Source organism: Trematomus bernacchii, unplaced genomic scaffold (genome assembly GCF_902827165.1).
Source record: "Trematomus bernacchii unplaced genomic scaffold, fTreBer1.1, whole genome shotgun sequence".
NCBI classification, from domain to species: domain Eukaryota; kingdom Metazoa; phylum Chordata; class Actinopteri; order Perciformes; family Nototheniidae; genus Trematomus; species Trematomus bernacchii.
In genome coordinates, this window is record NW_022987778.1 from 1,511,631 (window position 1) to 1,528,258 (window position 16,628).

Sequence of the window (16,628 nt, forward strand, 5' to 3'; positions counted from 1 at the left end):
ATAGTTGAATTTCGGTTGTTAAAATATCGTCTTAGCAATGGTGAGTTTTTAAGGGTTTTCCAAACATGGCCGATATATTTTGTAAGTGAGCTAGCTACCGAACGTGTATTATCCTAATAACGTTACAACCACTAAGAGCCGTTAGCATGTCTCTAAGTAGATTGTTCTGCTTTCTAAAGTGGATTTTAACTAGTAATGCCACAACCCAACTTCAAAATAAACTACATGTTTTTTAAACCGTTAGCCCATCCACATTAATGTCATTTTAACACCAAAATCCAGAATCTGAATTAAACCAGACCCCAACGGGTTTAATCTGACATTTTTTATTTAAAGAGAACGGTGGAATTCCCATGTATCTCCGTCATGCTATTTGGTAGTTACTACTGGATGAATACTGTACACTCCCACATCGTGTGTAGCCTGTGAGTGTGTGTGTGTGTGTGTGTGTGTGTGTGTGTGTGTGTGTGTGTGTGTGTGTGTGTGTGTGTGTGCGCGCGTGTGTTTTTCTCCCTCCCCTTCTCACAGTCCTCTCTCCTCCAGAGCACCGAGGCGCACAGAGACGCGATTCCGGCGCGCTGCAGCTCTGCGTCCGCGGTTCTCTCCCCCTTTATCTCCGCTGCTTTTCGCTTCAAGTAACGTATTTTATCGTCTCAACTCATTGCAAAGCTTCCTTTCCATACCTCTTTTTTTCGGTCCCTCTCATGCCGCCGCTAAGGCGCTGGATACGGGGCCAATTGTGATCGACCAAGCCGCGATGAATATGGCGTGTATTGGGGACGCAGACCCTTTCACCGCTGCGATACCTGCCACCAAAGTTGAACTCACGGTGTCTTGTAGGTGAGTACAAACTGCTGCAGGTGTCCCACACATGTACACATGTTTTTAAACAGTTTGCATGTTTGACACTTGACATGGAGGGAACTGCAGGGTCACCACGATGGATGTAGTGGAGAGTAAACGCACCACGCCGTTTGCGTTTTCAATGCCATTTTAGCGTGCAAAGCATCCTGATTAGGGTCAGTTTTATCTTCGTAACAGCAGTGGAAGTTGAATGATGCTGGGACTTAAATGGAGAGTTTGAAGATGAATATAGCTGAATTGTGTGCGTCTGTTGGCAGTTTGTTGCCTTTATGGTCGCCAGATGGAAGTCTGAGTTGTCTTTACTGTATTGCTCTGATCCAGGTGGTATATGCACATCTGTGAGATTTGTGTTTCTATCACAGTAAATTGCCAATTTCTCGTGCCACAAAAAACATTTTGTGGTCTGGATAAAGCAGGTGTTTGGCAGGTGTTTGGCTGGTTTGTAGCAGTTTAACTACTTTACTTCTTTCTATTATAGCAGCAATAGTAAAGGGGTGTGCTATAGATGGAGCTGGGAGGAAAGGATTAATTTCTGGAAGCTGCAACTGGCCAATGACACTCATCTGCTGTAGTCATATAATCCCAGTATGTGTATTTTATTGAATATTTCATATATATGTAATGTAATTATTATCTATCTAACTATCCATCTAACTATCCATCTATCTATCTATCTATCTATCTATCTATCTATCTATCTATCTATCTATCTATCTATCTATCTATCTATCTATCTATCTATCTAACTATCCATCTAACTATCCATCTATCAATCTATCTATCTATCTATCTATCTATCTAACTATCCATCTAACTATCCATCTATCTATCTATCTATCTATCTATCTATCTATCTATCTATCTATCTATCTATCTATCTATCTATCTATCTATCTATCTATCTATCTATCTATCTATCTATCTATCTATCTATCTATCTCTATCCATCTATCCATCCATCCATCTATCTATCTATCTATCCATCTATTTATCTATCCATCTATCCATCTATCCATCTATCCATCTATCCATCTATCCATCTATCCATCTATCCATCTATCCATCTATCCATCTATCCATCTATCCATCTATCCATCTATCCATCTATCCATCTATCCATCTATCCATCTATCCATCTATCCATCTATCCATCTATCCATCTATCCATCTATCCATCTATCCATCTATCCATCTATCTATCTATCTATCCATCTATCCATCTATCCATCTATCTAAACTTGCTTTGCTATTTTGAGCCCTTTATGGTCTTCTTGTGATTGTTTGATTAAAAGATGAGACTGAAATTGAATTCCTTGGAAATACAAAATGAATTTTCTCTTGGCTTTTGGACGATTGTCTGGACAAAGTTCTCAATTTGAATACCTCAACTTGCACCTCTTGAAATTGCAATAGCTACTTTTTTACGTTGTAATGCTAATGTATTAACCAAACCATCATAAAAATAATAATATTAATGAATAATAACATTATTTGGTAGTTATTTGACTATACATCAAAGCATTCAGTGACCTATTCTGCCCGGTATGAAAGCATCTGCATTATTTGTTTCTTCAATAATTAATGAACACTTTCCTTTTAATCACCCATCGTTATCTAGAATCTAGGACTTTGGATATGTTAATATTGTAATACACTGTAGCAGAGAGTATGTCTTAAATTGTTAATTCGACTGTTCTACTTTTACTTGTTTTGTCATTATATCCACATCATTCTAATGATGGTTTCCAAGTTTATTGTGTGTTAACTACGCATCTAAATCTTCAACTTATTAATACTTTCGTAATTGACTTTTATCTAAAATGTTTGCAGAAAATCAAGACATTTAGTTTAGTATCATACAAAAAAACAGAGAAATATGACACCTTAATGTTGAATTATTTAGGCGTAGTCAAAAATAGTGTGTTATTTGATAATTCACCTTCATCTAGTTCCAAAGTTATTATTCCACGGGAAAACTATGTAATGAAAAACTTTTTGAGAGGCATAATGAGCAGAAGAACAAAGACTTTGAAAATTATGTTTCCGCTGACCTCAAATCTGCCAGCTGCTGCAATAGACGGAGCTGCTGTTGTTGTTTTATGTGGGTCCAAGATAAAAGCCTGAATAATGACTCGACAGAAGAAGTCAGCGCGTTAATGACCTGAACCATTTGAGATCACAGCCTGTGAAGACCTTTCTTCCACAATGATGAAGCCACCATCTGGACGAAATAATTGTTTTTGTGAAATGATGGCACCATGAAAGACAATTTCCTCTATATTAACAGTGAATCATCTGTGCTTCTTAGAAAAATGCTATTCTCATTTATATAAAATGTATAAGATTGGGACCTTAGGACAAATTATAGAAAATGGGTGGATAGGCATGCAGTGCAGCATCAAATTATTTTAATGGTTGTAAAGGAGTTTGAGTCATACCACCATTAAAGGAAGGTGTTGTTTCGTCCGTGGTTATCTCCAAGGAGGAGCTGTACATAAAGCCATATGTAATCTTATATTAATTGCAATCACAATTTGGACATTTTAATGTTCATGATCTTTGCAGTGTTGATGTTTTAATGTGTTATTAGCAGGAATGTAGCACAACATGAAACTAATGGCAGTGCTTTTTATTTTCAACATTTTATTCATGTTTTGCTAAGATGCAGTGTGGAATGAAAGCAGTTGAATTTTGATACAAAGATTCATACATTAGCATGAATGAAGCACAACATTTAGTCAGTACAGCATGACATCAGTGTTGCGTGTGGTCGGGTGCAACTGACTCAAGCAGAGATGGCAGAGAAACATTTTTCAACTTGGTATTAGGTCACAGATTAAAAATCTGCCCACCATATTTAAAATAAATCTTGATTTATTATAAAAATAGTTGCTCGGGAAATTTCTCTTGATCAACTTATTGATTAAACGTTGTTACTTATGCACATAGCCTTGATAAAGTTCCATGTGGTCAATTTGTTTTATATTACCATCTGAATAATAGAGGTGTAAATCATGTTTCATCACGGTACAATATTCTATTGATTCTTTGGAAAATGATCCGATATTAGCCGGAATCCCAAATCTGCTACGGCAAGATTTCAATTCAATTAAAGTAAAAAAATGACTAAAATATGATACGATATTATGGGCTCTTACCAGTATTTATAAATTTAGTCTTTTAGTAAAATAATAAATACAGGCCTCCTGTTGTTAGAGTTGTGGTTGCTGATCAAATCTGGTGATTAGCTTGTAACTAAAGTGATAATAGCTGTTCCACTTTAACAGTCTGCCTACCTTTAGCAAACCTCCAACTTGTTGTTGCTAACTTCTATATCCAACCACCTTTAATCAGCAGATGGCTGGCAGGTAACTTAATTTGAGACTCAAAAAGTTACACTGTACACACAATGCCTGTCTCGCCAATGCTGTTTATTGAACTAACCACAACGTGCTTTGGCAGAATGATAAAACAGCTGTGCCACTGGAATGACTAGATAAAGGCGCAACAAGATGATGACAGGTATCAATGTTTTTACTCTGCAGTGATAACATGTGACATTGAATCAATATATCCATCGATATGGAGTGTTACACCTCTTCTGAATACCGTTGCTGTTATGTTATCATCGATGAGATTAAGTTGCCGGTAGAGCTCCACTATTGGACAGACATATCCATTGATTATTTCTAGGCAGAACACATTGATTGATCACTATTTTTAGCTGCTGAGCTGATGGCAGAGGCACCCTCAGCACCCTCACCCATCACAAAATTCACCAGCCCGGAGCTGGTGGGTGGTGAGATTTTCCCACTCTGGTGTCTTTGCATGTCTACAAAGCTACTGAAGCATTCATTCTGGATAGATCCCCTCCTTCGGTGAAAGCCCTCCTTCACTCGATAAATCCAGACCATGGCGGCGCTCATCAAATGTGAAGTCAAGCAGAAGAACTGACAGATTGATTAACTCTAGTCCAATGTTGTGCATTAGTGAGAAGCAAATCCCCCAGTCAGCTGCAACAGCACTGTTTGACTTGATGAGTGCCTATCACTCCCCTTCCCAAGGCCTTGATGACACACACACACACACACACACACACACACACACACACACACACACACACACACATACACGCACGCACGCACGCACGCACGCACGCACGCACGCACGCACGCACGCACACACACACACACACACACACACACACACACACAGAGCATAGTTTGCCGGAGAATGTTTGTGCAGAAAGATGTCGGTGTTCACGCCGCTGTGGCTGTCACCTGATCTGAGTGGTCCACAGCGGAGAGATAGCCGTGACCTTTGGGCACAAAAGGTAGGTAGTGTATCGCGTCGAAGAATTGACGTGTTGTGATGTGACTGTATTGAAGTCCGACGCTGACCCGCTGAGAGGCAGGTCGATGTGTCACAGCCGATGCTGCACTTTACACGAGGAAGGTGAAGAAAGAGACAGACAGACTGCTTGGAACAGGAGGAATCCTGTGTGTATGTTTCGTATGTTTTGTATGCTTCGTATGTTTAAGTAGTGTTCATGAACATCGCTGCAATATTAAGCAGGTTTGCCAGACACATTAATTTAAACAAGAGGGATATAGTTATTTAGGTGCAGTTTGTTTTTGCAATTTATCAGTTTTTCTGTTATACTTTAGCTGTCTAACCATTTTTCACACCTATTATTTTTAAACATCGATTCCATTTGTTCTAATTAATTACGATGTAAATCTGTTTGCTACCAACAAAAACCAAAGAAGTCCAACTTTAAGTTTAAACCCATTTTTAATTAAACCCCGTTAATCAAAACAGCTATAGATCCGCAGTTTCCCCTCTACTTGTCCTTCTTAGTGTTGCTTCACCCTATTATGGCTTTGCCCCCTGAATAATTAGTGCTCCGCTTTACCATTCCTCCACCATTTAGCTGGAACAGAGTAAAGAGCATTAAACCAACATATCAAGGTGGTCTCATGCGAGGGGACCAAAGCCGCAGGAGGCCTTTCGGAGGTCATGCTGAGCGGCTGCTTTAATGAGTTTTTAAAGGAGTAATTTTGCCTAATTAAGGCCCTAGCCAGCCACCGTAGCTTCACCAGGATACCCCAGAGAGCTGACACATTACTAACCAGCTCACCTCCTGCCCTCTCTGCTCCGCGGCTTTCATCTTTTGCGTAGCCATTTTCCTCCATCGCTGTGATTGATGCGGGCACATTGGAAGACTTTCTGTTGATCAGATTAGCGTTTGATGGCTTTCTGCTGAGTGCAATATGTGAGTTGAATTAAGTTGTGCTTCAAACTAAAAAGAAATCCAGGAATTTTGCCTTTCGGAGCAAGTCGTGAATACATCACAGCATAACGTTGTTGTAATATGTTATGCTTTGTATTTATTATAGCCTAAAATATGTACATATTTGATCTTTACATTTTGAAATGTGGTTTGCAGTTGCTTTCTTTTCATATATAATGAAATATGTTGATTAGCAGTGGTCAAATTTCAGTACATTTACTTTACATTGGGGGTGCTAATACACTTTACAGTACGTTACATTTAAAGTTTTGAGGTATTTGATTATTTCCATTTTAAGTTACTCTCTTCTTAAACCCCCATTTTAGATTCAAGTTTTACATCTTTCCTTTATTACATTGATTTGACAATGGAAGTCACTACTTACTTTACAGATTCACATTATTCATATATCACCTTACAAATCATGATATATATTACAAAATTACCTAGCAGTTTTGATCAAATAAATACATTTAGCTCCTTCTCCTACCCGCTGCAACATTAAAGTGCCGTACACATTAATACATGAACAATAGTAATCAACTAATATAAATGAGATGGATGATTCTGCATAAAGTGTATTTTTTTTATGCTTAATGCATATGTCATTTTACTGAAGTAGGCAAGCAAAAGTGTATTTTGTTACACAATAGCCGCTTTCACACCAAGTACTTTGCCGTACTTAGTTCCCAGCACTTAGTGCCAGCACTTAGTTCCCCCATGGAACTAAGAGCCGATCGCGTTCACACCGGAATAAGTCCCTGAGGGAAGATTACGCAAATGAAGCCGCTGACGTCACTTCTTCTTCTTCTTCTGCTTTGGGTTTACTGGCAGGCCGCAAACAACTTCACGGCGTATACTGCCACCCGTAAAGTAAATCACCAGAACGCCGACACCTCCTCATCACTCCACCGCTCCCATGTTTTTTTTTGTGTTGCCATAAGTTATTCTCTCTCCGTTGGTGCGCTGGTCTAATGCTAATGCTAATAATGCTAATGCCAGCAAATACAAAACTTTTCAGAGTTTTACGTGGCGTGGTTTGCAATCCGCCCAGCCAATCAGAAATTGGAACTTTGTTCTCCCCAGGAAAGTACCTGCTCTCTAGCAGGGACTGAAAAGGGGGGAAAAGTTCTCATGAACTAAGTTCTCTTTTTGGTGTGAACGCAAAATTCCAAGAACTATCGGAACTAAATGGGTAAAGTATGGGGAAAAGTACTCTGGTGTGAAAGCGCCTAAGTATTGCTTCAATACAAGTTTTAACTACTTCTTTAAGTTTGTTCATCAATGATGCCAGGTCCAACTCACCTGATGTTCCTGTATTCAATATATTCATGTTCACAGTAACTGTACCGTATTTTCACTGCAGACCAACAACGACATGAAACAACTTGTTAAATGTGATACTGGATGCTCTGTCTTGGCTGTGGTGAACATATACAGTCTTACACTCTAGCCCAAGTGATTTGGAGGTTTTTCAGGATCTTTTAAAAAATAAATACAGAAATTAAGTTGTAGTGCTTTAAAGCTCAATCTTAATGTTGTTAGTCACAATGGAGGACGAAGGCAGATTGATACCGATTGAAAGAGATGAATGAAGAAAAGAGTCGTTGTGCAACATCAATAAAATGCTGTACTGTAAAACTTTAGCTCGAACTGTCCAAAATGAATTATTCTCAATTTGACATGGACTGCTGATGTTGTCACTTTCTCTGAGGGGGCGTTGGATTCCTTTGGTTCATTATTGGATGCACATCACTTTGCCCTTGGAACAGAAATAAACACACACTGAGCATCTGGGGAAATCGTTGCGCGTTAAGAGTGTCTCTGGTGCTTCAAAGGTTGATTGATCGGCACAGCTCTGAGTTTTCGTCAGACTCAATTGACCTTATTGATCTGGAGTTATCCTCCCAGCAGGACACTCTTGTGCTGTTCATTACTGAGGGGACCTCTTTATTAGACAGTGCAGAACCATTTGTCTGAGGAGGAAAACCTGCACATTGGCTCGGGGGCTAAATGTCAAATTAGTGGACTGAGGTTACGCAATGGGAGTTAGTGCCCACGCTGCAATCTGGACTTTAAGAACACAACGGGAGGACGTTTTCTTGCTGAGAAGGTTTCCTTGCTGCTTCTGCTCCTGTGGATGTAGTGAGTGCAGACTGGCACTAACACTGCCTGGGTTAATGTTTCTTAATCCCTCCGGGGCTACCCAGGCTAAAAACGTAGGCACTCACATCCATCTAAGTAGATGGAGGAAGTGGAATCGTTGAGATCGTTGTGTTGATGGCTGTTTCACAAGTTTGACATACAGTATACCCGTTAACTACTACAGGTATCAAATTAAATGATATGTCATTTTAGCCGAAGCTTTTATACATATTGATTTACAGTAGACATGACTGCAGGACAGGTAGAATTTGATGTTAGTATTTGCCCAATGATACTTCGACATTGACTACATAGGGTGGGGATCAAAACACTGACCCCTTTGATGGGTAGACATTCATTTACCCATGAGTAATTTCCTAAAAAGTAATGTATAGACTCATTTAGAAGTGGTTGTCCAATCGGCCTCTTTATCACAACCCTAGACTCTGATACAGACTCTTTGTTCCTCTGATTCACTGCTTTGTTTGTGCTGAGGAGGGCGGGCCAATGTGTGTTTTCAAACAGCAATCGACACGGCTGCATACTATAAATGGCTTTTAAGTGATGATATTAAAAATGAAGGACGATAACACGTCTCAAGGGAGCATTTTAAATGATATACACAAGCTTCTATTTAGTATCAGTTAGGGAATCCCCCTTGTCCGTTAGTATTTCGGTGGGTGTTTCCAATCTATTATGGGCTTTTTTTCTGTTCATTGATTTTAAAGACAAAGATAGACAGCAGTGTTTCCCACAGAATTTGATTCTATTTGTGGGGGCACCGCACCGCACCGCACCGCAACCCACCCCACCCCAAAATATATGTTTTATTTAAATTTCATAACAAAACAATTTCCCGATTTTGGATCAACAAAGTACATCCTATTATCTTATCTTGACAGAACTACGCCTAGATTGCATACAGCGCCCATAAACTATGGCGCAAAAGCCAGCTAAAATCTTGCCTATGGCAGCAAATTGGTCAGGGCCGGCCCTGCATTTAACCTTTGGGATTCTGCAATATTTTGGGGATCTGGTGTATCCGAGACTTACTCTTCTGTTTGCTGTCATTGTTTTTAGTCTTATAGCAACTTAAAGATGCAAGAAGGGAGCTGAGAGATGACGTCTAATCGTATTGTATAACTGCATTCATATGCAGATTCCTGCTTATCGAGGTTAATAAAAAGCTAAATCGACGCCAGATAGCTGACGGGTTCCAAGATTGCATCGCGAACAATATGTCTAAGATTATAGACCAATTTTCTTTTGATTGTTTACCTGCATGACCAAAATCATGAAAACGGAAACAGGATGCTTCTGACTACCAAAATCTTTATTTGTGATGCCTTCAGATTCTACATTCATATGCATGTCTTGTTTACAGAGATGATGGGTTACTTAACCTGATAATTACATATTTTGGTTCGGTGTATAGTACATTCACACAATCTTTCCTTTGAATGCAGCGCCTTCTATCTTTCATATAATTGCTGGAAAATTATATATTATATTACGTTATATTAAATTAAATAACAAACCATCATTTAAAAATATACTTATTTCAAGCCTACACCCCTGTTGAGATCCCTTGTTATCCTCATATTATGTCTGGTTGCAGCAATGTGGGAGTGGAAGCCCTTTTTCTCAGGAACACATCTCCTGCTCTCGCAGATGGAAGTCCCCGCATCCCTCCTCTTTTTTCCTCACATACAGGTATTTAAAGCTCCAGCTGCCATGTTTAGGTGGCTGTGATGTAACTGGTGGGATTTCAAATGTAATTCTGGTGTCGAGGAGGGACCGCGCTCGTAAATGTTTGATGAACAACGAGGCACTCTGCTCGGACCGCCCAGACGTTTCCAGGGCCGCCCGCGGTGGAAAGGGCTTTTTAAAGAGTCGCCCGTGTCTATCAGGGCCAGGTGGAAGCCCCAGGGTGCTCACGAATCAGAGGGAGGTTAGCATATCCATATAAGTGTGTGCACTTCTGCCAGCACTCACACACATACACGTGCGTCCTGTCTTGCATACACTCCTTAGAGCCAACATATTACTGTATTACTTTTTATCAGACATGTATCCCATTTGGCAGGTGAAGTCGCCCACTTCTCACTCCTACACAATCTGTCAGACTTTCCGCCAGTCAAAAACACAGCCACGATGAGCCCAGGCCCGATTCTATCGCTTATTATCATTTATTTAAGGTCTCAAAGCCGGGGAAAATCCGGTAGGCGTGCCCTGACAGCATGCAGCAGAGCGTGGTGTTTTACCATCTGGGCCACACTGGGATCAGCACAACACGAGAGCCTGATCTAGATACATCACTAGCCATCAACGGCTTCAAGACGCTCGCTGCTTGTCATACAGGACAGGACGGGCGACAGAACGCTCGCCCCGCAGCTACTGTAGCATGATATCAGGAGCCTCCCTCCCCTCTCCCCCCCCCATCGTCTCTCCCTTTCTCTGTCAGGACAGCACAATATGGAAGTCACGCTGCTGCAGCTTAGAGTGATGCTCATAATCTCCCTAATAAGAATCAATATCACACTGGGAAGGCTTGGGAAGTTTGTTGTGGCTTCATGGAGCAGGAAGGCAAAGGTCAACTAAGATCTGAGTCAGTCAAAGGTCTCCTAATTTGATTGAGGAAACTGAAAATAAATGGCTTCAAATATCCATTAAAAACTTGTAAGATCTCCTGCAGCATAAAACTATTACTTCGTTTTCCATTTGAATTGCACAGTATAACCAGACACTTTTATATTCTCCAGAATATGGTTTGTAACTTCAAATCTCAATCATCTTGCTGTTAAACTCGCATTCGGCCTTAAATTATTTGATTAAAATGTTAGAGAAACGTGTGTGAGTGTCCTCGCCATAAAAAGTCAAACACATTATTCAATACGACAATGTGGTATGTAGGGCTGTGCGATTATGGCAAAAATAATAATCACGATTATTTTGGTCAATAATTGATATCACGATTATTAAATATGATTATTCATTGACTTTGAAAACATCCATTTATTGAACTTTAAAACAAATACAAATAATAATTTGAACAGTATCTTTTTAACTGTTGATTACCCTGAACGTATAATTCAACTGAAAAACCAATACAAAAATTAATTAAATGATATATTTATATTTACATTTAAATAAATAATATCAAAATAATAAATACCAATAAACAAGATCAACAAATATTTTGGAGCACACTTCAACAAGCTACTAAACATATGTAAATATGATAAATACAAATAAATGAGACTAAAATAAATTAGATCAAATATGTTGCAGTGCACGGTCACAACCAAGCAAAGCAAAATAATCGTTTTTTACGATTATGTTGTTTTCGTAATTGTGGCAGGCCAAAATCGTAATTGCGATTAAAATACGATTAATTGCACAGCCCTAGTGGTATGCATTGAATGACTGAATGTGGAGGTTGCTTGCCTTTATTATACCTGATTTAAACCCCTTCATGAGGAGGACACGTTTAATGGTTGGATATAAAAACTGTCATGATTTCAGATAAGATTGGTAGACTTGCAAAATGGTTGAATTAATCATTCTGGTCAGTCATACGGGTTTTGGATTGCTTTCACAAACCTTTCATTTAGCAAAATGGCACACTTAAACACAACATATATACTTAAGGCACCATTGTGTTACAATTGTATTATAAAAAAACAGCTTTGAAATCATTTCGATGCAACACTGACTATAATACTGAGAGTGGTGCTTCTGTCAGTCCCACTCTGCACCCTGAATGTAGCTTCGTGAGCGGGTCGTACAATCTCCTGGGAGAAGAATGGCTTTATGCCACTAAGAGGATTTGGGTGAAACCGGATCATATTATATGGAGAAAATGTTTCCTGGTTTTCCCTTTCCCTCCTCTGAATCAATCAAAAATGTAATTAAATCGAGTATAGTCAAGCATTGCATGCCTGTATTACCTTTTGATGTTGTGTAAAAAAGCTTCCCCACATTTTTTTTGGGGTAAAGAGTCCCGCAGGACTTCGTGCTGACGCTCAATGCACTCATATTATTTTGTCTTTCTGGGTTAGCTCAGTGAAAGCTTTATGTAAGATTTGGCAGGAGTACAAGCGGAGTGAAGGGTTCACAGCGGCTCCTTTGAGAGTTGTCCTTCCCCTCCCTGTCCTCCTGGGATGTCGACAGTGTAAACAAATGACCCAGAGTTAGAACCACAAATGACGTATTAGGCTGGGTTCCCCAAGTCTGAGCCTTTCTTCTTCCTTTCTCCTCCGCTCAGTGCCTTGTCGTCTCTGTGTGCATATTTAATTCCTTCAGAGCTGTTTAACCGTGGCGAGCCTCAGCATCTGCTCTGCGATGGGACTCTTCGGTGCATTTATCCCTCCCCATGCAAAGAGCAAAGACTGGAGTGTCATGTAAATTTGATGGCAGCCTGTACTGTTGTTTCTAGCACCCAGGGAGGACAGAAATGTGAAAAAGAGGTCCTCTCTTCTGCTGTTTTCTCTGTGTGTGTAAAATATAAATGGGCTCCACTTTAAGCTGGATGTTACAGTGTGTTTAATGTTGCTGCCTGAGTGGCTGGGTGAAATGGCTTTTGTTAATCAAGTTGGAGGGGGATTATGGTTAGACAAGTTGTCGGGGTCAGTGAGCGAGCTAATTAGGCCAGGTTGTAATAATGGAATAACTTCGAGTTCCACTTTCTTTGTTGAAGTGGAAGAGCTGTGCAATTATTTGTCTTATGTCCACGTGACTCTTTGTTTTCTTGTTTTTCAGAAACCTGCTGGACAGAGACACCTTCTCCAAGTCTGATCCAAGTAAGCTTCACACACACACACACACACACACACACACACACACACACACACACACACACACACACACACACACACACACACACACACACACACACACACACACACACACACAGAGAAATATCCACAGACAAACATGCACCACATGCAGGCAGATATTAACTGTACAAACTAAGGCTTGCTTGCACCACATGTCACACACACAAAAACACACACACATTTCCTCACATGCTCTGCCTCGCCTGTGTGAATCAGTAGACATTTGCATATGTCAGGGGTCGTATTCGTCACTGTTCTCTCTCCCAACGTGAGTGAGGGGAACCAGATCATCCTCACACACAAACCAGCCACTTCTCTCCTACGGATTAAAGGACACACACACACGCACGCACACACACACACGCACACGCACACACTCCCCTGACAGCAGGGGTTAAATTTGGCGACTGGTCCAGTGGTTTTTAAAGGCCCAGACTGCAATCCGACAGTAATTTGCCTTGATAGAAAGATGTGAAGTGTTGGGTTGAAGATGTTTTCTTTGTAAACATGCTGTTCTCATTAAGGATAATTGTTTTATCTTTAGCAACTCTAACAACACTAGAGTTGGGATTTCAAGCTTTATTCCTTTTTGTTACAGACTGAAATTCAGCCATAGCAAAAACTCAAATACGGAAAAACTTGCATTTAATGTAAAGTCAGGATACACCTAAATGATTACATATATGTAATATATAGTAGTGACATTACTATGTAAAACGTGGCCTTCTTTTGGCTGGCGCTCCAACACATTGTACTTGATAGCTAAGGGGCGGGACATCTCTAAGCGGTTGACCATTTCATTCATTAACTATTTCATTTAGAAATAGTCTTTTTTAAATGGACTGTACTTATATGCGCTTTATCCAGTCTTTACGACCCCTCAAAGACCCCTTTACATACTTCATGTACACCGTTGGCCATCGGGAGCAACTCAGGGTTAAGTATCTTGCCCAAGGATATATCGACATGTTGCAGGGGCTGGGATCGAACCCACAACCTTCTGGTTGAAAGACGAGAGCACTCCCTCACAGCCACAGTCGCCCCAAAACATTTGAGAAAGATATAGTTTGTCAACTGTAACTACCTTCTCAGCACGAGTGTTTAAAATGAAACCCAGCCTGACTAAATTAATAAATGTATAAAGCCTTGCGTAGGATTGGCGTGGGAAGGTTGCTTACGTAGGACAAAGCAAATAAATACGCACAGACATCTTCCGATTCATAAAAGACTGCGTACCGGAGTAGGACTTGCGTGCGGCACGTCCTACGCCGGTTTCCCTTTATAAATCACAATCAATTCGAAATGCGGCGCAGCTTTTGCGGGCTTCACGTAACGCCCATATTTGCCTATAAATAGTCAAAGAAACGCCCATTCATTCATTCATTCATTTTGACTGACGGCATGAAGAAGATCGCAGGAAATGACGACAGAACAGCTAAAAAAGACATCTCACACCGTGTCAGATTTTGGTTATTTTTCAAAGGTGGAGGCAAATCACATTGTTTGGTGGATGCAGTTTGAACCAGAGTAGCAGCATGGAGGTCGGATCGTCACCAAAATAAATAAATAAGTGGTCCGAAAAAAGTTAGTGACAAAATACACATAACCTTCCTCAGGCAGTGTGTCAGTGTGTTTGTGCCGGGGACAGGAGACCCCCCATGATGAGAAACTGTAAGAAAGTATCGGGGGATCCCTGCGGAGTGGAGTCAATTAATGTTTATTTTTTTATTTGGTGGTTTGTGTTCCAGCTGTCGATCAGCTGTCGATCAGCTGTCGATCAGCTGTGCGCAGCGTCTGCACTGAAGCAACTCTATATCCACCAGTTAAAGGAAATAAAACTAATGTGTTGTTATATCAGTTGCCAAATCTACCAAATATATGATGTTCTTAGTTTCCATACATCCTGTGTTTTATGAGCGACTTATCAAGTCTTAGCAAACGGCATAAAACACGATTAAACGTGATAGTATATAAAACCTTGCTCGTATCTATACAACCTATAGAAAAGCAAAACGGCCTCAGATTAGACGTAATTCTGTCCTCCTGCATACAACATCATTTATGAGAATATATGTCATAACATTAAGACAACATATTCGAGGTGGTTTTAAATAACATATCTGTATGTATAAGTTATGTTTGTGTGTGCACTGAGGAGTCGCAAACAGGCGTTTGTTTAATCATTTTAAGATTGGCTTTAATCAATTTGTGAAAATGAATTCTTCATATTTGATAAATGAGAGGTAACATTTTATTTATGGTATTATTTCCACATATTTCTCTCCATTCTTCCTTCTGCCAACGGTGTCGCAGTTTCTCGTCCCTCCCGTTTTTGTGCGTAGTGCATACGCATGGGTTTGCGTGGAGGACCGCACATTTTCCCGTGAAGTTTGTTTTTTATAAATCGCAAACATTGCTTACGCCATCTTTTGAGCGTACGCACCGTTTATAAATGAGGCCCCAGACCCTTTCATACTCACGTTCTCGGGCACATGTGCACATGTGCCTTGAATATAGCAAAGTAGTTCTTGCTGTTTTCATCTGTCGTGCCAGCTTTGTTTCCCGTAACAGACCTTGACAGTCCTGTCTGTTAAAAGCCCTCTAAAAATAAAAAAACATGATGGAAGGAAAATACGAAGATGAAAAATATGTATCCTTCTTTTTTTTTTACCCTCTTCTCACATGGGGTTTTGTTTCCATGCATTCCTTTTTTCAGCATCACCTTGCTTCATTCCCAAAATATTCAGCACTTTGCCACCTAGCTGATGTGTGACCCTGATAGTGTTGGTCGGTGTGCATGAACTCATAATTGATGAGCTCCCAGAATTGCGGGATTGTACCTTTAAGTGTCAGGCGATGGGAGAGGAGAATGAGCATCCGTGCCCACCCCAACATTTATGCAAGGAGGCACTTGTGCTGCGTCCATGTCTCTGCGCTGCTGACAGCACTGGCCCCAGTCACACAGCATTAGACCGCCTCAGCAGAGCCACACACACACACACACACACACACACACACACACACACACACACACACACACACACACACACACACACACACACACACACACACACACACACACATGTACACACACACGTGCACACACACACACACACACACACACACACACACACACGTGCACACACACACGTGCACACAGCCAGGGCCCCAGGCAGGCTCACGCACCATATTCATATTAGCTTATAAAGCCGGACAACAATCCTGTGTTTTGTGTGTTTATACAGTATGTGCTTTGATCAGTGTGTGGAAAAAGGACCTTTCACACCGTGGATATCTCCTGCTCTCAAAATAAAGATGGCTGTGCAATTGTCAATTTCTTTCCCCCCCCATTATCCTCCCGATGTATAGGAAGAGTTGAAAGTGCGCCGGTATGATTGCCAAAGATGCATCCCTATTTACGGGCATGTGATTGATGTATCGCTATCCCCCCTCCCGCACAATAACACAGAGGCCATGTGTCATCTGAT

The 16,628-nt window shown here is 40.5% G+C and overlaps 1 protein-coding gene across 1 annotated transcript in view; it reads left to right on the forward strand.

Moving 5' to 3' along the window:
• Positions 1-748: 748 nt before the first annotated feature.
• Positions 749-16,628, forward strand: part of LOC117497265 (copine-8-like) — a 74,380-nt gene continuing 58,500 nt past the window's right edge. Inside the window, exons 1-2 of the mRNA XM_034149190.1 lie at positions 749-840; positions 13,064-13,104. Of these exons, the coding sequence (XP_034005081.1) occupies positions 758-840; positions 13,064-13,104 (124 nt within the window). The 5' untranslated portion in view covers positions 749-757. The remainder of the gene's footprint in view (positions 841-13,063; positions 13,105-16,628) is intronic.